The sequence below is a fragment of the Rousettus aegyptiacus genome, unplaced genomic scaffold (assembly GCF_014176215.1).
Source record: "Rousettus aegyptiacus isolate mRouAeg1 unplaced genomic scaffold, mRouAeg1.p scaffold_m13_p_11, whole genome shotgun sequence".
NCBI classification, from domain to species: Eukaryota; Metazoa; Chordata; class Mammalia; order Chiroptera; family Pteropodidae; genus Rousettus; species Rousettus aegyptiacus.
This window is the reverse complement of record NW_023416286.1, coordinates 77926333-77948591: the sequence shown is the minus strand read 5'-3', so window position 1 is coordinate 77948591 and position 22259 is coordinate 77926333. Positions and strand designations below refer to the sequence as shown.

General features: G+C 29.9%; 1 protein-coding gene across 2 annotated transcripts in view; it reads right to left on the bottom strand.

Annotated features, from left to right (window-relative positions):
* The window catches only part of KLHL1 (kelch like family member 1), a 266430-nt gene that overhangs the window by 68726 nt on the left and 175445 nt on the right, over positions 1 to 22259 (bottom strand). For both annotated transcript variants that reach the window (XM_016122531.2, XM_016122532.2), the window contains exon 6: positions 6951 to 7137. In XM_016122531.2, coding sequence (XP_015978017.1) covers positions 6951 to 7137 — 187 coding nt within the window. The remainder of the gene's footprint in view (positions 1 to 6950; positions 7138 to 22259) is intronic.

Genomic DNA, 22259 nt, shown 5'->3' with positions numbered 1-22259 from the left:
AAAATCACTATTTTAAGATCCTTATTCAATGGAGATTAAATTGATACTGAATTATTGAATTTCTGATGCATATAACATTTAGAAAACAAAGGCTAATATTGAGGGTTAAAATATATGTGTAAATCGAATGTGCAAAAGCTTTTTCTAAGTGAACTCATATTGTTCATAAACTTCCTTTAAAAGCAACTTTGTCTACAAGTCAAAAGCTTACCACTGAGACCTTTCTTCTTATCTGGATTTTTTTCTGTGAACCTTAAACGCCTCAGCCTCAATGAACAGAAGCTTAAGTGTGAACAAAATCAGCAATGAATAATATATAACATTTCAAAATATTACTTGCACCATTATTCATTGAATAAGCATCGGTTAGGCTTTTATGTCTGTTCTTGTCTTGATGTTGCTCACAGAGTCCCAAATAAATATGTAATATTATTCTTATGATACAGAAGAGAAAAACTAACAGTTGGAATATTTAATTACCTTGCTAAAGATTGCAAGGCTCATACAACTCTAATTGTTTCAATTTTACTAAAATGGGTAAATGTCATTGCACCAAAAAATGTTTGGGTTGTTGGTGAAGAGTTAAGCCTTGAAGTTGTTATATAAATCCAAAGTCCTAAAATAATTAATTAAAAAAAATTCCTTATATGTCTAATAAATACACATGAACATGGACTGAGATAAAAATGCACATGCATATATAGGTATATTTTCAAAAATTTAAATCTAGTATTGAAATATATTTTTGGTTTGGAATTTTTGTTGACACAAAAGGAAATACTTCATTGTCTTTTGTATAATTTCCTTTTATAAATAAAATAAGAAATGAAAATACAACTGTATCCCCCATGGGACACAGACCCTGGGATGTTCTGAGCCATCAGCATTCTCACTTCTCCTATCTCTTGCTTACTCCAGAGGATTTCAGATTGACATCACCCTCATCATTAAAATTATTCTCTGTCCCTCAGCAGGTATGGCTGGATTCCTTGAGTAGTATGTATAATTAATATGCCTCCAGTGTAATAGAGTAAATTAAATGTGCTTATCCTCTTTGGTATTTATTCATGAATTTTCTCTTGCAATTAAATCATCTCTCAGTGGGTATATCATTATGTGTACAGATCATTATCTACAAGTGTACCTTAATATTTCTGAACTGCATTAAGGCTGCATGCTCTTAAAAGAATAAAAATCAGGCATCATGATAACCTGAGTATGAAATATAACTAACATAAAATTTTTTGAAAGTTTTACATTAAGTAAAAATACATCTTATAATTTGGTATATCAAAGAATATTTCATATGCATAAAAGATGCCCCAAATCCTAGGTCATTATTCCAGAATGTGAAATGTTATTAATATTAGAACAAAAATTGCAAAAAAGGTAAATAGATTTAGTAATGATTAGCCAGAGTAAAAATGACACATTTTTGTGATTTATTTAATCATAATTTTACAAGTCATGTGTCTGCTGCTTATTTGCCTTTTAAACATAAATGTGTAGTAGCCACAAAAAAATACTTGTACATAATGGTTCACAAAAGCTTTATTTACAACAGCTAAAACTGGTAATATCCGAGGTGTCCATCAATGGGAAAATGGATACACAGATTACCATTAAGCAATTAAAAAAAGAATAAACTGTTGATATACACAATACCATGGATGAATCACCAAAATATTATGCTGATTGACAGAAATCTTAGGTAAAAGTGTATGGAATATGTGAGTCCATTCAAATGAAGTCCAAGAATAGACCCAGCTACTTTAAGCTGGGAAAACTTCAGAGGAGCTGCCTTTGGAGATGTGGGAGCTGGGGACTGACTAGTAAGGGAAATGAGGGAACTTTCTGGGGATATGGTAATGTTCTCTATCTTGTTAGGTATTTTAATTACATATATATGTAATTCAGTACATATATATGTACTGAATTACATATATACACTTAGGATTTAAGCACTTCACTCCATGTTAATTTTGCTTAAAAGCTCCAAATAATTTTAAAATTAGTTAATATGTGTTTAGGATAAAGAATATCTATACCTACAACTTTTAAATGCATTACAAAATTTGATATATGAGTAGAGGAATGAAAGGTGGATAAATATATGATAAAGTAAATGTAGCATAATATTAACTATAAAATCTAGCAAGTACATGGATGGATGTACCCCATATGATTCTTTTAACATCTTTATATATTCAAAAATTTTATAATACTTTGGGAAAATGAGAGTGATTAAAAACATGTTTTCAATATAACTAGATCAGTGTAATAAAAATGGCAAACATATTATAGGCGATATATAGAAGTGGTACAGGTAAGGATAACTGAGAAGCCAAGAGTGGGAGAATACTACAGTAGGGTTAGACAAGCAAAAAAGGGGCACAGAAGGAGGAAGACGTTGAAGCATATGGCAATGTATGTGCATGGGGAGTCCTGCAACTTACGCGGGGCTTCAAATCTGAGGAAGTGAGTCATGCAATTTAATAAAGATTAGAGTTATCATTTCCAGACATCTGTGATGGATGGAAAATAGGGAAAAAAACTGCCAGTTAAATTTGGAATGGTAGGTGGAAAAGGACAGATGTTGAATTGCACAGGTGAAGGATTTGGGGCTCTAGCTGAAGGACAATAACCTCAAGAAGGTTTTAACTTTATTATTTTATTTACATGTTTGTTTTAATGATCACTCTCAAGGTGGTGATAAGTTGATTTGGCAGAAGTGAGCTGGATGGGTGGGATTGCAGAAAGACTGGAAGTAGGGAGATCATTACCTAGCTTATTTATGAGTTGTAAGAAAAAGTAAGTCCATTGGAAAAACACATGCATTATCCCAGGCCTGCAGGTGTAAGTGATAAAATTTCACCTGAACTAGTGGAAATGCTGATGCAAATTAGACAGTCTCTGATAACTGATTAGCTACGGAAGGCTGAATAATTATGATGACTAAAATTTAAAACCATGTTAGATGAAAATAATGCTGGTAAGGTATATTTGAGAATATTAATAGTTTTTTTAATAGTAAGAAATATAATGACCTTGTGTTAATTATAGTACTTTTATTTAATAATTATGTCATGTATTTAAGCCTAGAAATACCTGGTCACAGAAGAGTCAGATTTTTATATTTCATATTTAAAAGTAGCTTTTTTTCACTTGCATAATTTGTTGTTTGAGGAAATAATATGCATATAAAAATTAAATGGAAAAAAAATGAGTGTTTCAGAACATTTGTAGTAAGACTTTATTTTAAAAGTAATCTATTTAATATGATCTTATAAACTTGTATTTGTGTACATAAATTTTCTGAAGATTTAAGCATATATATTTCTGGGACATTTAAAAATGCTAAACTAATAGTTTTTCATACCTAACTAGAAATAAAACTTTAAAATATAGGCTGAATTTTAATGTAATGTCTATTATATTACATTTTGATGATATGTCATTAAAAAAAACTCATGAGAAATTGATCAAATAGATAATTTTGAATTAGGGATAAATAGTTAAAATATTTATAGTTTTGTGTGCATAAAATTAATTTACAAGCATGAAGGAAAAGTAAATATAATAGAGTGTATTTAATTTTCTTAATTACCTATGTTTTATATTACTTCTTTCTCCTTAAATCATAAAATAAGTTTTATTAACAGGCTTAGAATTTTTTTGTTCGCCCACTATATTAAAGAACTAGTTCTAAAGTTCAGCAAAATCTTAAAAATCACATATTAAGAATTTATAGTATGTCAAGCTTTTGTGCTGGCATTTTAAAAAGTCACTCAGCACATAACATCAGTAATAGGTTAAATGTGGGCAAAAGGGTATAAGAAATAACATAAATTTTGGAATTATACAGATAACTGGATTAAAACTCTTCCTTAACTAATTATTAATGTTAGAAATTAAAAACATTTTTTAACTTCTGTCAAAATGATCAAGAATATATTCTCAACATAAGCTTGTTGTACAGAGTAAATGAAATTTTGTATATGACAGTGATTGGAAGTAGGTATTTAAAATATATGACATTGATGAAACAGTTTTATCATTTCTAAATGATCAGTTACTGAGGACATATATCATACATTCTTAATATATTTTCTATTTGAAGGATCCTATTGTGAAAATTATTTAGGTAACAGTAATCTTCTACTTACAAATCTTCCACAAAGATTTAAATATAAGAAGAAAGGGAAAAAGAGGGAGGAGAGTGCTCCGAATTTTCATAATATCTACAGAAAATATGCAAGAGTTGTATGTATAGTTTATCAATCCCATGAGATAACATCTGAATCTCAGTTATCTTGGAGCTAAAGAGAAATCCAAGGAATGTTTACATAAGCCCTTTCTAGGGCATAATATAAACATGCAAATAATTTCAAAAAACTACATCGAGTATTGTATATCATATGGTTTTGTATTATTCTTCAAACTACTCATGCAAAGTTAATTTCATGTTTTTGCTAATTTATTTTTTCTTTTTTTTCTTTTAATTTTCATTCCCTTTACCTAAATGCCTTTCAAGAAAAGACAATTTTAAGATAAAATCTTAGTGCCCATTTAGAGATAACACAAGTTAATAAGGTGTAGAAAACACTCCATAAGCAGTAAAAGCACAGTGCAATTTCAAGAGATTACCTTGAAAATGTCCTAGTTGCTCTTTAAATACTTGAAAACATTGAGTTTCTAGAAATTTTTGCTTACCAAGAAAAATAGGTTCTTTTATAATTTGGCATAAAGCGTTAGATTTTTATGTAAGTTTATGGGATAAATGTAATATTCAATTCTTATAGGGCTAAGGATATGCTAAGAATTCCTAGAGATTCCTTCAAATATTTTTTTTCTGTTTTATTTGTGATTTAATCAGGATTATCTATTTAAACCTCCATTTTATCACACTCTTTTAAGCCTCTACCTTACTGGAAAGTGTAACAATAACTAAATTGTTAGTATTATTCAATTCTAAAATAAAAGAGTTCCATAATTCCTAACAAACTTCATTAAAAAAAATCTCTTCTGTCTCAAAAGATTGTAAGATTAGAGAAATTAAAATATTGGCAAACAGTTTAACTCCATAGACTGCATATTCTCATATTCTTTTATACTATAACAATTGTAATTAAAGTCAAATTAGTCATGCCTTTGGTTTTTTAATAGTATAGCGACTTTTGTACTAATGTTAATTTATTATTTTTTCAGTCCTAGTCACAAGATGACCAGATTCAATTAATTTTTTCATTCATTCATTCATTCACTCATTCACTCATTATAAAACGATATGTGTAGATTTACAAATGGTTTGCTCTTCTATGGACACTTTTTCTATAGCATACTGTGTTCTTTAAAAACAAATTCCACTCATTTGTCCTTAAAATTTGATAAACATGTATACAACCATTACCCATTTACGAAACCTAAGACTTAGATTAACAAATTTATTGAAAGTCACAGGAAATCAGGGTATTCACTTTTATAAGTAAAATGAAGATATTACAATGTTACAATAAACTTTGTATGCTTCTACTCCAAGAGATGGCTAATGATGTCAGGTGATGCATGTTATTGGGTATTTGTCACTCTTATGGGGACGACATGGATACAGATTAACAGGTTTGTTTTCTTAGCTTGAAAAAAAATTCTTCGGCATTTTAGTATAATTTTTAAATTACTTTTTGGTTAGATTTATAATCGATATTCTGTTTCACTACTCTAAAAATGAAGGTCATTAACCATCCTTTTCTTTGGAAACTTCTGACATGTTCTCTTAAAGTAACAGCACATTTTAAGGAGAGAGGAATGGAAGAGAAGGGGAGGCAGGAAGGGAGGGAGAGAGCGAGGGAGATTTTTCTAGTTCTTAAAGCAACATATTATTGACCCCTCTTAAACTCATAGCTATGCTTTTTAAAATATGTTAATAGTCTAGTGCTCATTCAATGTGATGAATAATAGAAATCAACATCCCAGTAAATAGAAGACTTTTCAAAACATTAAACTAGTGAAAGGCATCTAAGAGCCACAAGGTAAGTCCGTCAAGACTGAAATGGGAATGTGTCCTTTTCTATTGATTATATAAATTGCTTTCTAATTACATAAATTATTAGCTGCTGTTTGGAATTTTATCTCACAGAGGATAAAGTAAGTTTTGTTGCTTTCTGATTCTTTCATAACAAACTCCCTTAGTAGGGGTTGAAAATGTGATCACACTCTGTCGTTGCCAACTGCATTTTTCACATGAGCATTAAATACATTATAGACAATTATATTACTAATTATACACAAATATATGACACTTATTTGTCTTGTGTACTTGTTCAAGAAAATTAAGACCCACATAAAGGCTGAAGAGGACAAATGTTAATGGGGTTTTTCCACTAAAAATAGTAAGAACAAAACCTTCACATGTAGGTGTTCAATTTTTTAACAAAACATTCACTTTCTTTTGAAGGGAAAATTATATAAAACAATTAAATTTGTAAATTCTAAATATCCTGATTTTTACACTTATTTATAATTGCCTATTTGTCTAGCTTTTGTATGAGATTCTTAACTTCTCAAAAGCAGAAATTCTCTTTTAATACTACACTCATCAAGAAAATATCTGGCTCATTACACTTCCTTTACTTAGAATGAGAATATAGTTCTCAGTATATCCAACGAATTACTTGGCCTGTGTTGTCTAAGACAGTGCTTTAAATCCCTTTTTCATTTCATATAAAATTTTATACATAATGCACAAAAGATAAAGGACTTAAAGATGAATAAGAAACAGAGGTAGCAACTGCATACCGAGGTGTGTTTTTTGTTGTTTCTTTAATCTTAAAATCTTAATGGATAAAACTAAGTTTATGTGAAGTTTGTTGGTATTATACAGATTCCAATGGTAAAATTGTGTCATGGTATGATATAGGGTATACGTTATATATAGATCTAGAATCATATACCTTTGTTGTTATCCATTCCTCCTACAGCATACAGAGTTCCAACTGTAGATTTTCTAGGTTTAGTTCTTGGACTTTGCATTAAAGTTCTTCTTTCTGGTAACAGATGATATTTCATTGCTTCCAAAATCAGCTTTTGACATTCCAGATCATTCTTAAATAATGCATGGTTTTCTAGGTCAGCCAATATCTGTAAATAATACACAATCACTATTAATAATGCTTTCATAGGAATAAGCATGTCAGTAGTTAAAATTAGAAGCTTAGTGTTTATGATATTATCCCTATGTTGAGAGGCATGCAGGATGTAGTAAGAATTAATTACAATGACTAGTAAACATAAGTAAAATGCATGCCTTTTAAGAGAAACAGAATGGATGTTGTTTTCAATTCAATATTGTTTATATCATTTTACTATACAGAATATAAAGGAACTTCAAGAGATCTCTTTTTTCCATTTTCTTTCATTTTATGAAACATGTTTATAAATCAAATATAGTTGCCTATGTTGGCCAGAAACATGTCTGGTGAGGAAAATTCAAAAGTAACCTTCAATGAATTAGCTCATCATAAATATTTATATACTTTAAGATGCTCTAGGTATAGTTTAAGTGCTTTTAATAGTTTAATCAAATTAGAAAAATATCTCAGTAAAAATGAAAACAAGGCAAAGTAATAGTTTCCAGTAGTGAAACTAAGAAATTTTATACCCAAATCCCAAAACCTGAGAGAACAATGGAGTGCAAGAGGCACTTTTAAGCTATGTTATGTCTCTGCCACACCAGGTTTTCATCCCCACAAAATTTTCTGTGTACATTTCTTTGAACATAACTTAAGTATGTCTCATTTTCTTCTTCCTCTGTTGCTCTTTATATTCTCATTTTCCTCAATCTTTTATATCACATTCTCTTTCTTAATCAACCAATGTTTCATTTTCAGTGACAGTTAAATCTCTTACATAGATTTAGAAAATTAATAAGTAAATTAATAAAGAAAATATAACATTGACTCACTGACTTTTTTTTTCCTACATTGGTAAGAAACTGTACCACATCTATACACTAATGTTTATTAAATGAGTAAATTAATATATAATGGCAATATATAATTAATTAATTAATTTTAACTCTCTAATTCTAATTTTAATTAAGCTTATTTAGCCATTGTAATACATAAATTACTGTTAGAGATGCCAGAAAGAATATAAAAACATATAAGATTATATATAAGATGTGGGAAAGATAACAGAATAACTCTGAGGTTGAATAGGAGTGTATTACAATTACCAGATGCTTTGGAATATGAAAGAGAAGATGTTAATTAAGTTCCAAGATAAGTTTCCCTTCTTGTATACTAAGCCTTAGTTGCCTTTTTACCCAGGTTTATTCTGAACACTAAATAAGAAAAAAATAAATAGAAAAAAAAGGGTATAGAATAGGATAAGGAACCACTAGTGGGATTGCTTTTAAAAAAAGGATTACTGTTTTATACTTTCAGTAATTTTTATTTTTAACCACCAAAAAAGAATATCTATTTCTAAAAATATCCCAGTAGTCTTTATAAACTTAGACAAACAAACCTGAAAACCTGAGAGACAGAGACGGAGACAGAGAGAGGTATTTTAATATGACTCTTGGTCATTTGCATATCAAAATACATTTTTCCTAAATCTAAGCCTTTCCCTTCCCTTAAAAAAATAATTAGCCTTTACAGTGATAACTTTATACATGACTGGAATTACCTCTCATCAATTCTTCTCTTCTTTGTTTTGCTCAGCCTTTTTCACCTTGTATAGGAAAATTTAGGATTACTCGATTATAAAAAACTGTTGTTAGGTATACACTCTAGGAACATCTTATTCAGATAAAAATTTACAAATTCCAGATAAAAGAAGAAAACCTAAAGGAAAACTTCCAAAGATATGTGCTTCTTTTCTGTTTTTCCTTAGAAAACTATAACTCAAAATCAAAATGTTTAACTGGGAGTTTGGGTAATGGCTTAGGTTTTAAATAAGTAGATTTATGACATAGTTGTAAATATCTTTAAATCTTGACATATGAGTACAGAGGGTCATTTACATTAAAAGGAGTTCATATACTATTCCTGATATTTAGATGATTCTTTTGACCACTTAAGGGTGATTAGTTTTTGCTTAAAATGAACTCTATGCCTTCTCAATTTTATCATCATACACAAATAACTTTGGCACAATATTTTAATAAATATAAGACAATTTTCGTTTCTCATATTTTCAACTTTTGTACACTAGTGGTGTGGGTCCAGAAAGCAATAATTAGTTTTATAATTTAGGAATACCAAAATATAAGATTACTTAAATAAAATTTAAACAAATTATATCTTTTATAAAGATTTAATCTTATGAATTCTTGCAGTGCTACATGTGAAGAAAACTTATTGTGTTAGGTTACATTGTAATTTTTATTTCTTTGGACAACTTTAAAGGAATAGACAAATATTAAATTAATTAATGGTAATTCTTAAATAACTTTTTGATTTCTAAGTAAGAAAAAGTGACTAACATTGGTCATGAAAATATTTCTAAATGTTTCTAGTTTCACATATACATGATAGACATAGATGAACATAACATGCAACATGTTTTACATGCTAGTTTATATGATAAAACCTATTGAAATTAAATAAAATGTGTGTTCTTGGGAAAAATGAGGTAGACAGGACCTAGTTTTCTTTGTGGTTGAAAATAAAGGTCATTCAGGTTAAATTATGTTATTAATACAAAAGACTACAGAGAAATCAAAATATACATATAGATAAAACATCGTTCATTATTTCTAAAGGGAAATATTACAGTTTAAAAACTTTAATAATATGATATAGACATTGATGATAAAACTAAAGCTAAAAACATTAATTTTATCATCTATTTGAATAGCTAAATATGTATGCTAAACACATATATGCAAAGATATATAACGGTTAGTTCAACATTTTTATGAATAATAGGTAATTATAAAAGAAAATTTAAGAAATTCTGTAAAAACAAAGTGTCAGAAGCCAGTCAACTCTAAGTGCTTAGGTTTGTAATAATTTCAGGTAATATTTTAAAGGAAATTAATTGCTCAATGTTCATAGATGTATGCATAATATAAAAAATATGATACATTATTTTATTCAAAGTATTCCATGGGAAATATACAAAATAAAATTAAGATTTGATTTTCTATAAAATGACCAAGGTATTCTATACTTAAATAATATATTCCATTTCATTAACAAAACAATGTGTAAAATTTCTTTGTCATATTCCTAATCATTTGACTAAGTTCTTCATTTGAAAGAAATTGGATTCTTCATAAGCATTGTTACTTATTATTCTGTGTTTTACAAATTTTTACTTGTAATTATTTCTTGCTTATGGATACTATGCCTTGGGTCTGTATTTCATCTCCTCTGATAACACTTTTTAGGATTATTATTTTATCCCAAAGTCAGACTCAAATTCAGAATAGTAAAATGGTTAAGCTGCCTTCAAAACCTGTACTATCTTTAGATTTCTTGCAATGATTCAAGGTTAACACAAATATTGCCCTTATCTAGAAAAGGAGAATTGTGTTTCTTAAATTCTTCAATTTTTAATAAAACCCAAATTATTGTGATGGCTTTTTTTTGTCACCTTAGAAAACATATCAATATGTTTTAACAATTGTATGCAACATAGAAAAATACTCATGTTTGTGTACAAATATATGTACAATATATTAATATTGTACATATCAATACCCTTCCCAATCAAGGATAATTATAGCATTATGTGGTTTACAAAAAAAAATGCCCTCGGAAGTTTCTCAATATCTTCACTGTTAGTATGTTCTTACAGTTTTAATAATTGTCTACGTACTTATAAATTAATGCTGTATTAAATCTCAAGAAAAGTTTCTACCATCTACAAACCAATAATGTTCAGAATATTTTGTCATCTAGAAGATATATCAGAAATAAAAATATCTGGAGACTCAATATGAAGGGTAGTGTAGGATATATTAAAAATTAACATTACATAAGTTATGAGGTTAATGCTTGGTTCCATGTTAGCTAGGCAGTCACTTTGCAAATATGCCCTAGTTCCTTGTTATCTTGGTAGGTTTTCTTTGTAACTAAATAATGACCAGTGAGTTATAGCTTAAACCTGTAGCTGCAAAATAGAACATAATCAAGAAACTTATATAACTCCCGGGTATGCTATCCAGCATTGACTAATATGAAAATCAAGTTAATTTATCCATTAATAGCTAGAACTCTCAATAGTAACTTTGTTACAGCATTCCAGTTGCCAGGAATGCCAGAAGTTGACTAGAATAAATATATTCTTTGCAATTGTGTGCATTAAAACATTTCTTTTTTATGTATTGTTCTTAAAGTTCCATCGGTTTTATCACTAACTGCTTTAATTAGAAAAAAATAAAAAGAAATGCAATTATTGAAACAATAATTCTTAGAAATAACTTAACGTTTGTTATTAAAATACAAAGAATTTGCTTGTTGATCTTTTGAGGAATTGAACTACATTTTTAAAATTAGCCACATTTAGCAAAATATTGATGAGTGTTTCAATCTTGTGTGTTCATACTTAGACACTCCTCAAACTTGTTTCCAAGTATTTGTATGAATTTATTTCAAACGCTTGCAATAAATTGCAAATCATGACTCTGAAAGTATGGCTTCACAAAAATGGAATGCATTATTCAAGTAGCTGGATTTTGCAGTGTTTTTCCAAACCCCGGTAAAGAAATTTCCATATCATTCAAAAAATCGTCTCCTTTCTGTATAATTTACCATAATGTGTCAAAGATACTCTCTTGGCTAGAATCCTTGTCATGATTCTCTGTACTTACTTGCATGTACAGACACTCCCTTAACATTGTGAAAGTCTCCTTTTCTTATCATAAACAAACAAAATCAAAGTCATGGATTTCTTTCTGCTGCACAATTTACTCAATACATAATGGTCACACAACTTTAGTTTTGTATTAAAAGTCAGAAAATATTTACATTATAAAAATTTGCATTATAACCTTAAAATATCATAAAGCAATACTAGCAAGCAAATATTGCAGCAGCATACCTATGAATAAGAAATATCTATATTGTAAGTTACTTCTTAACAAAGAGTAACACTGCATGAGTAAAGACATGATTTGAAAGGCAAAGTAACTAACAGAATTGGTACAGAGCATAGAACACACATCTATATGTATTATCTGGTCAGGAAATTCACAGGAAAAATGCAATGCAATATTGAATTAACACTTAAAGAAAGATAAATTTAAACTAACTGTGGACCAAATAAAGTATTACCTCTTCTAATACTATATCCTTGGGCTATCAAGATTATGAAAATATTCTCACATTTATAAGAATGTCACAAAATTTCATATATTTTATAGCGTGGCATAATATCTTAGTTTTATTTTTCTACTGGGTGTTGTGCTAAAAAAAAATCAACTCACAGAATTTGAATCTATAAAATAAAATTGAGTCCCATGAGAAGCGACAGTCCTTAGGGGACAAGTGCCAGTTTCATACATAGTTCAAGTTTTCTGCTTTATAAAATGAGTAAGATAAATTATAAAATATCATATTCTGTAAGCTACAGACAAAAAAATGATTTTTATTTCATCTTATAAATAAGTCTGATACAAATAAAATATTTTCAGGTATTTTTATTAAGTGGTCCATTGTCTAACACTCAATGCTGAATAAACCATTAAGCCTGTTTAACAATTAGTGTAAGGTGCTGGCGAAAGGAGTTTTTGTTATCGTAAAACTTACTAGCAATACAATAAATGGTGAACTCATAGGTTAGGCTGTCCTACTTTGCTAAGGAAACATAAACTGTCTCATGCCTAGAGAGGTTTTCTATATATCTCCTCCCTTTCATATAGATTTTCAAAGACAGGAAGATGAGAAAGTAAGCTGGAAACTTGGCAATGTGAATTAGTTGGTTCACCAATGCTCACAGCGTTTCTTCAGTTATTATTTGAGTATCTGCTGGGCCTGGAGAAAATAACTCAACTGTAGCCAGAAAATAAGTCTGCAGCCTGAAAGAAACTCATCAATACAAGTAGATAGAGCCTCATACTACACTTACAGGCCATTAAGATCAGTTAAAAAGAATCTTGGCAAAGGATAGAATCATGAAATTTTAAGAGGCTGAAATATCTTTTAGTCCTTTTTACTATAACCACTCTTCTGGCTAAATTTTTTGAGGACATTACTTCTATTTTTAAATAAATGAGAATAGTAGATATAATAAAACTTTCTATGTTGTCTTTAAGTGCTGTCATTTCAAAAGCAAAACATAAATTACTGACAAGCAAAACCTTACATCAAATACAGCTGAATGATTCCTGCTCAAGTATTTGGAAAAGAAAAAACAAGAAGAAACCGTCTATTAAATAAGGAGCAGGTTCATTAATTTTATTCTGAATACAGAAATATTTGATTGCTTTAAGATGAAAAGTAATTGGCTAAGTTGACAGTACAAATAGAGAAGAGTGACATAAAGCAAGTAGAGCTCATAAAATTACCTCAAAAGATGGTTCTTATTAGTGAAAAGTGAAATGGATTTTATGCTGCTATAATTTATGATTAGCTTTTATTTATTTAACATGGGTTTCCAGTTTTATAGGTAGTTTGAAAACTCAGAATTTCTAAAACTGAAATAAATGATCCTATGCCTTGCCTGAACATCACCTTCACCCTGAAAATTTTTCTAAGTATCCCAGGTAGGTTCTGGTCCTTGCATTCATTCATTCATTCATTCATTCATTCACCAAATATTTAGTCAGCACCAATTTTGTGCCAGGTGCTGTCGTGGGTCCTGTATACCTGTAGTCTCACTCATCACTAATCTATTTTACATAAACCCACCCTCCTTCTCATCCTACAGGACACCTTTGTTAATTTATCTAGGCTATACTCAAAACCATGCACTAGATTCTTACTGTTTGCAAAATGTTGTTCTACATCTTTAGATCAGCATGCCAAAAATTCTGTAACACAACTTCATGTTAGCTATTCAGTCACTTTGAACAACATGCTAGGGCACATTATTCTGCATTTCAGAGTTTAGCTCTTCTGATCTCTTCCCTCTCATCTGAATAAATCATGCATTTTTTAAAAAGTAGTATCTGTAAATGCTTTTTCCCCTGGGGCTTCCATTAAAATGTGCCCAATTTTCAGAGTCCAGTTTAAGTTCTTTTATTTCCCTGAGGACTTATCTAATTTTTCAGACCATAGTCGACAAAATTTGTTTTTTATCAGTTATATCGGACTTTAATCAATTGCCATCTGTGTAGTCACTTAAGGGTTTATTAATCACGCTAAGTCATAAACTTACAGAAATTAGGGGAGAAAGTCTAGCAACTTTTATTGGGCACAACTAACAGGGTTATAGGATCCTAGGAATTGCTCCATAATTAAGTGGTTGATCATTTATTATGATTGTAGTCTCTATTAATTTATTTTAAATAATGTATTCAGTATCGAGGTCTGAAAAAATACAATGTATAGACAGAAATATAGTCAATATCACATCTCAAATTACTGTCATAAATTAATCATCTTCATAAATATTTATAGTCTTTCAGAACTATTTTTATTTAACAACCAATATAATATCTATGTTTCTAAATGATTTATCCCATATCCGGCTGATAACATCCTTATTTCTAGTCATCATCAATAGCAAAATTCCATTACACCGATGATTTGGGATCTTGAATATTATGATAAGATTATTTGACTTTTAACCAAGACAAGTTAAACTTAGATGTTCCACTGACAATTCAAGCTCACACATTTAAGTCTGAACTTATTCTTTCCCATTACCATTGTTCTTCCTGTACTTGACTTATGTTTTCTATTTTTTATTGATGCTTTAGGATATTTCTTTACCTGTACTTCTATTCTAAGCTACTTCTGTTTAACCTGATTCAAACTGTTTTGGAAAATACAGAGTATGAAAAAATAAATATTTCCAAATTTATCTTTTTTCCTGAAATATCTGAACCATTAACTTGGACTTGATATGTGATTTCCTTAACTGATGATATAGTACTGTATTGCTTACAGTTAGTAGGCACTAGTAGACTACTTTTATCTTGGTTTTATGGTTTATATATAGCTGTCTCATTTCTAAATATTGACTATATTTATTTGAATTTTAGTAATAACAATAATAAAGGTAAAATCTGGAGAAGTATATCTTTATAAAATTCTGTTATTTGTAATCTTATTTTGCAAGAGAATAATTGGAAAAGAACATCTTCAAATGCGTGCATATTCATCAGACAGACCGTTATTTGTGTTTATACTTCCTTTAGCTTGTTCTCCAAAACACTTCTGGTTTGAGAAACACAGATCATAGTGATTGGTGGGCCATCTTTGCCATCTCAATGAGGAATCAGATAGAGATTCAAATTGAGAAGAATACAAATGGCATATTCGCACTATTTGAGGACATTATGAGACTTATGAAAGAGATTTACTTAATCTGTAGCACTAAATTAATTGAAAGCATTCTTAGCCTTTGAGTTTCATGTAATAACAACTTTTAAGTTTTTAAATATGCATTGGACTATGTTTGTGTTATAGTCTGCATGACAGAGAGATACTGAACGCCCAGTATTTATCTTCAAAGATATTATATCTGAGAACATGATCATAGTGTTTGATAAATAATTGTTGACACAGTAACAAATTTATCTTTTCTTAGAATAAAAATATTAATAGATATTTGAATTTGCCTTGCTGCTTACTGTTTCAAAACTTTCCCTTCCTTTCCAAAGATATTTAGCATGTTCCTAACTACCTAATATTTATTATAGATCTTTCCTGGCTCGGACAATTTCCTAAGTTATAATTTATACTTACTAACTTTCTGGATCACCTTTTTTTTTTTTTTTTTTTTTTTTTTTTTTTTTTTTTTTTTTTGCTGAATTCATATGTCTTCTAGCTACCAAAACTCAAAATATCAATATCCTAAAGAAAACAAAAATTTAATTGTAAAAACATTTAATTATTATTAGTTGGATAGTTTTGCTAATATTTTATAGCTGAGTGCAGTGGGCTAAGCACATGCATTATTCTCAAGTGTACATTCCTTGAGAGGGTCATATCTGCAAGTGGCCTATGCACCATATCCAGAAGTAGTAACTACCTTAAGCCTGTAAAGAGCATCTTGTGCTACAAGAAAGGTTGGGAATTTTTTCTCTGTTTCTTCCATATTTTATCTCAGAGATATTAATTCTGATGGTAAGAAGCAAATGATGCTCCTGGAAATTCTCTGACACACACAAATCTTCAGAAAAGCAATTGAAGAGACTGCATTCATTACTATTTAGAAAACTAGATTCCCTGATTTCATTAATAATGTAAATTGGGTAATAAATTTTTGTTTTGTTTTAGCCCAATTTCAATGATCTTTAAATAAAAACCTTTAATTTCTCTCACACTAATTATAAGATATCAGTCAGTATTTCACTTCTCTCATTTCACTGAGAGAAGATGGAGAAAGAATTTTAATCATTGCATATTTGCAGATTTCCAGCTTTCTTTAGATTTACTCTGATCAAAGCCTAACATACCTCTTTTGATCATCATCAATGGAATAAGTTCCTGTGAAAACATCAAGGTGGATGCATCTTGCAAGTCAATAAGGGATTAAAATAATTCTCCCAAGTGAAGCTAATTCCACTGGGCATACGCTCTGTCTGTAGAGTTTCTAAAGTTTGGGTATGAAATCAGTTGTTCAAACATCTTAACTGAACAAACTTCAGGGATGAAAGAAAATATAAGCTTATTAATCTTAATACTAAGGACATTGAAATAATTGTAATGTGTCAAACCATATGGCCAGACACTTGGGATATGCAAAAAGCAATGTATCAGTTTCTAACTGAAATAATTTATAATACTATTTATATTATAGTAAAACTTGTAATTATTATTGTCTAGTACTTATAGTTAACTAGAATATATTAAGCTCTGCTGAGAAACCTAATATATTATTATTCAACCGCCTAGTTTTCAATGGGTTGACCTTTTCAAATCAAGAATCATTAAACAATTCATTATTCTTTCATTCTTTACATAAAACCCTCCTGGACTTGCACAACAGTTGAGAGTCATTGCAAAGAGCTACATTAGTCATTCTAATGTGTGCGTGTGTGTGTGTGTGTGTGTGTGTATGTGTATGTGTGTGTAATGTATATATATTATATGTGTATATATTTTATATATATGTGTGTGTATTTATATCTATCTATCGATCTAGATAGATCGATAGATAGATATAGATATAGATAGATATAGATAGATATTTATTTATAGATAGATATTTATTATTTATCATTGTTAATGTGGTATCTGCCAGATCCAGCAATTCTACTTCTGGGTATTTATCCAAAGGAAATAAAAACACTAACTCAAAAAGGTATCTGCATCCCATTTTTTGCAGCATTATTTACAGTAACCAAGACATGGAAGCAACCTAAGTGTCCATCGATTCATGAATAAAGAAAAAGTGACATACACACATACACACACACACACACACACAAACACACAATGAAATGTTATTCAGCCTTAATAAAAGAAGGAAACTCTGTCATTTGCAATAATATGACTGGACCTTGAGGACATTATGCTAAGTGATTTAAATAAGTAAGAAAGACAGAGAAAGACAAATACCACATGATCTCGCTTATATATGGAATCTAGAAAACCCTGAACTCATAGATACAAAGAACAGATTTCTGGTTGCCAGAGGCAAGGGGTGAGAATGGGTGGCCAAAACTGGTGAAGGTGGTCAAACGGTACAAATTTCCAGTTATAAAATAAATAAGTCCTGAGGGTGTAAGGTCCAGCATGGTGACTATAGGTAATAATACTGTACTATATATTTGAAAATTGAGAGTCCATGAGGCCCCAGGGGACATGTATGAAAGAGAAGCTTCTCCACCATTATAAAGACATATAAGCATCCTCTTTCAACAGATAACATCTTAGGGAGAAGGAAGATAGAATAAAGACCCCTTCAGAGGAATTAATCAGCCTTAATAAAAACTTTGATCTCTCAGTTTCCTGAATAGTCATAGTTATGAACTATATAATTATTTTCTAATTTCCTATTGTTTCTAATAATTAAGTATAAATTATTCTGCCATCAGTGGAAATAGAAGCTTTAAAATAAGATGACATCAGTTATAAAAATTAAATGATTTCTTTCTCTGTAGAAATATGAGTTAAAATTAATATTTCTAACATCAGGAAAGTACATTTAATTAACTGATACAACAGACATTTATCATGTTTATACTACTTTAGAGGCACTATTTTAGGAAAATAAACAAATAGAATCCCGAACTGAAAGGTGTTATAATTTACTAAGGAAAAGGGATGTAGCTATCAAACTGTAACTAAATGTTCAATTAATAAAGATGACTACTAATAAAGATAAGAGAAAATTGTTCTAGAAATTAGGAAAATATGCTTAGCCATATGGTAAAGAAATGCAAGGGATCTTCCTTAAATTGAATCAATAAGGATAAATACTTGTTTGCCGGGCATGGAGAAAAATAAAAGACATTTTAAAAAGATCCTAGATCTAGAGGAATGAAAGGAAATCAAGTAGAATTCAAAGTAATGATGTTTATCAAAATAACCTTGCTTACTTATTAAGATTCATTTCTTAATAAAATCTTTCTCTTCTTCTCTCTTATCTCAATCTCTCTCTATTTAAATCTCTATTTATTTATTCATTCATCCAAAAGTCCATCCTAATACATGAAGTCATATATGCATATTACCCTAATGCCCTTATTGAAGCCTCCTTTTTTTTCCTTTCACTTAACACATCAAGTCAATTGGACAATATTTGGCCTTTAAAATATGGTCTGAATATATTTACTTCTACAACCTTGTGATAAGCTGGCATCATCATCATATAGACTATTATGATACTTTCTAACAAGTATATCTGCTTCCAACCTTTCTTCTTAAGTAGTGTTGTTATTTTTTATTTGCTTCCCCATGGTTCATTTTTCACTATTCCCTGTCCTGTTCAGTTCCTCGTGAGATTGAGTCTTCTGGAATCGCACTATCTAGCTCCCTTTCTGACTTCCTCTTGGCTGGGTGCAGCTAATGGGATTTATAAGCAGAAAGTCAGAAAGCGGAAGCAATGATAATATTTCTTCCCTAGTCTGTGCATAATGGGGCTGTATTCATTGTCTCTATGAATATGACTATGGCCTCTTTGCCATAGTTCCGATCTTTCTTGATTATGTAATAGGTTGTCTCCATTGCCCCTTTAGTTCAGGGTCTCTGAGTCCTCAACATTCCTTATTCATTTGCTTAACATTGGTCATCCTGGAAAGGATGAAAAGGCTGAAAAAATATGGATATAGGAAAACAATGAGTGACAGTGTCTTCCTTAATGAATATCTACAATTAACAAAGGGCAATAAAGAATGCAAATATAAGGGAGACCAAAACTTAGAAAAATATATCTATATCATATAGTGCTCAAAGTCAAGAGAGAAAAGTATTAAATAGGGGAGGTCTGCAATACCACGTATAGCAGAAAAGGTAAGGAAAGAAATAGTTGGGCAGTTCATTTTGGATATAGAAAATCTCCACGGTCCTTTGAGGATACCGATAACCCACATTGGATGGTTGTAAAGAATGATTGATGAATAAATGGATACAACTGACATTATTTTCTTATATAAGAAATTTGGAAACAGCCTTAAGAAACTTATGGCCTTTTCTTTCATATAAAATGTGTTTGATATTCATAAAGGATTATTGAAAATCTATTATATGATGATACATACTATAAAAACTCTTCATTTTTCATCTATCTACTTATCTATCTATCATCTATCTATCTATCTATTTTTCATTCTATCTTTTGATCTAACTACCTTTCAAGTTGCTATGTTGTTAAATTATTATATAAAAGGAATAAAGTTTGGGAAGGGAGATAAATCTATCTAAAATAATGCTGTATATTTTAATATCTTCAGAAATGTAATAAAAATAATACAAACAGCAATTGATTGGATATGTAACAGACATTCCTTAACTAATTCAACCAAACAAAATATAAAGGTAAATTACTGTGAGCAGGTAAATGCCAATAAACCATCAACACATTAGTATAATATGTATTGTGTCAGAAAATCTAGTTTCAAATTCAGGCAAACTCATGTTAAGTGATTATTAGCACATTGTAAGTGTATAAAAGCAAAGACTAATCTTGGGAATGATGGTAGAAATAACAACAGAAAAACTCAATCTAATCTTAAGGCTTAAATAGTACCTAACTAGTGAGCTACTATTCCTGATTCATTTACTTATAACTCATTTACTTATTATTTGGTTGAGATAAGAAATAATCCATCCATTAGTTTGGAGTTATTTAGAGCATTGATATGTGAGATATAAATTTTGACTTAAATTAATGAGAGGCTCAACTACTACTAGTAACCTCAAATATGACACAAAGTATGTATCAATAAATATATTATGTCTCTATTAATATTCAGGACAATATTAGAAACCACTGACAATATGCAATGGTAGGAGGTAAAGTTTCTATGCACAAGATATAAAAAATATAACTGGACAAAAATGCATTTTAAGCACAAATAAGTAGAAACAAATATATAAGAACGTACTAAGTTTCCTTATATCTAACATGGGCTACTAATTCAATTTCTAAGGGCGGCATTCTCAGTAAAAGAGAGGGCTGGTGACAGGGTAATATTCTTGGTCCTTTCAAAAACAAATGAACGAATATATTGGCATACCTGTGGATACTGTGGCATAATTCCCAATGTGACTGCTTTTGGATATAGGGCCTTTAAGGAGATTATTAAGGTTAAATGAAGTTATAGCAGTGGTGTCCATGTTTTCATATACAAAGGGAAAGATACACCAGAGCATGCGGGACCTCTCTTGCTTTCTTTCTCACTGCAGAGAGGTCAGGCGGGAACACAGCAAGGGCCGACTGTCTGAAAGCTAGGAATAGAGCTCTAATCAGGAACTAAATTTTCCAGTACCATAATTTTGGACATATAGCCCCCCAGAACTTTGGGAAAGTAAATTTCTGTTATTTAAGTAATATTCTATTATGGCAGCCCAAGCCAACTGATACACTTCGTTTATAACAGTCTAAGCAAATGATTGCCATATTTTCACTCATTTTACTCTATATGAGTTGTCAGCTAACTTAAACAAAAATAAAGATTATTTTCAGCTTTGAAATTTAATCGCTAAAATGTTTTTACTTAATCCTCATGAAATTTCTTAAAGGCCTTCCATCAGATTTTGGTATTTCTTATTAATTGGTCGTGAGTTGTGCTTCGTTTTTTCACGTTGTAATTATTCTTTTCAATTTGTGTCTTTTTTTTCCCTCTTACATATTCCAACCAATATTCAGAAACACTGAAAAAATGAGACTTTTAGTAACTATATTTTAAGTTGGAAAAGTAAAACTTTAGGAAAAATTCTAACCCGAGCTCAGCCTAGGAAGCCAGCCAAAGGGTAAGAAACTCTAAATATGGAGTACGTTGGGTGCCAGGGAACTAAGGAAAAGAGGGTACTGAAAAAGGTTAGATAAAAACAAGTAAAATATTAAGTAAACTGGAAACATATTTCATTTACTTCTCATTTTTCCCTGCTGGGAGAATTTGGGGTTGAATGAATTCTGAATAGAAAGTTACATGAAAAAGACTGAAAAGTTGACAAATTTTTGCATTTTTTCATCTTGGTTAAATAAAACTACTTCAACTTGTAAGACTTTTACATTTGAAGTTATGAAATTTATCACATTTCATGATTCCTAAATAATACAGTTTTTATTACTAAGTACTGAATAAATGAATTTACCTGATTTTCTTTTATTCAGCTATCATTTTGACAGTGCAAACACCCACATTCAATATACATGGAATTATGCAAAGAAACATCCCATTTAGTTTTCTTGTAACACTGGAATTACCTTTCTGTGTTAGTTCCTCTCAGGACATCATTATATGAATATTTTGTAGTCAACTTAGTAGTCAGTGATAATACTTTCTCACTAATAATGATTTACTTAGGCTAGTATTCTGTTATTACTTGAGTTAAAAATCTTTTCTTAATATTATTTCATGTCTTTCACATGATAAATAATTATTTGCTAGTTATGAAAATATGCTGCAAAGCTCAACTTACATATCACATGTGTTATTATGTAAATAAAAATACTTGCAATGAACAATA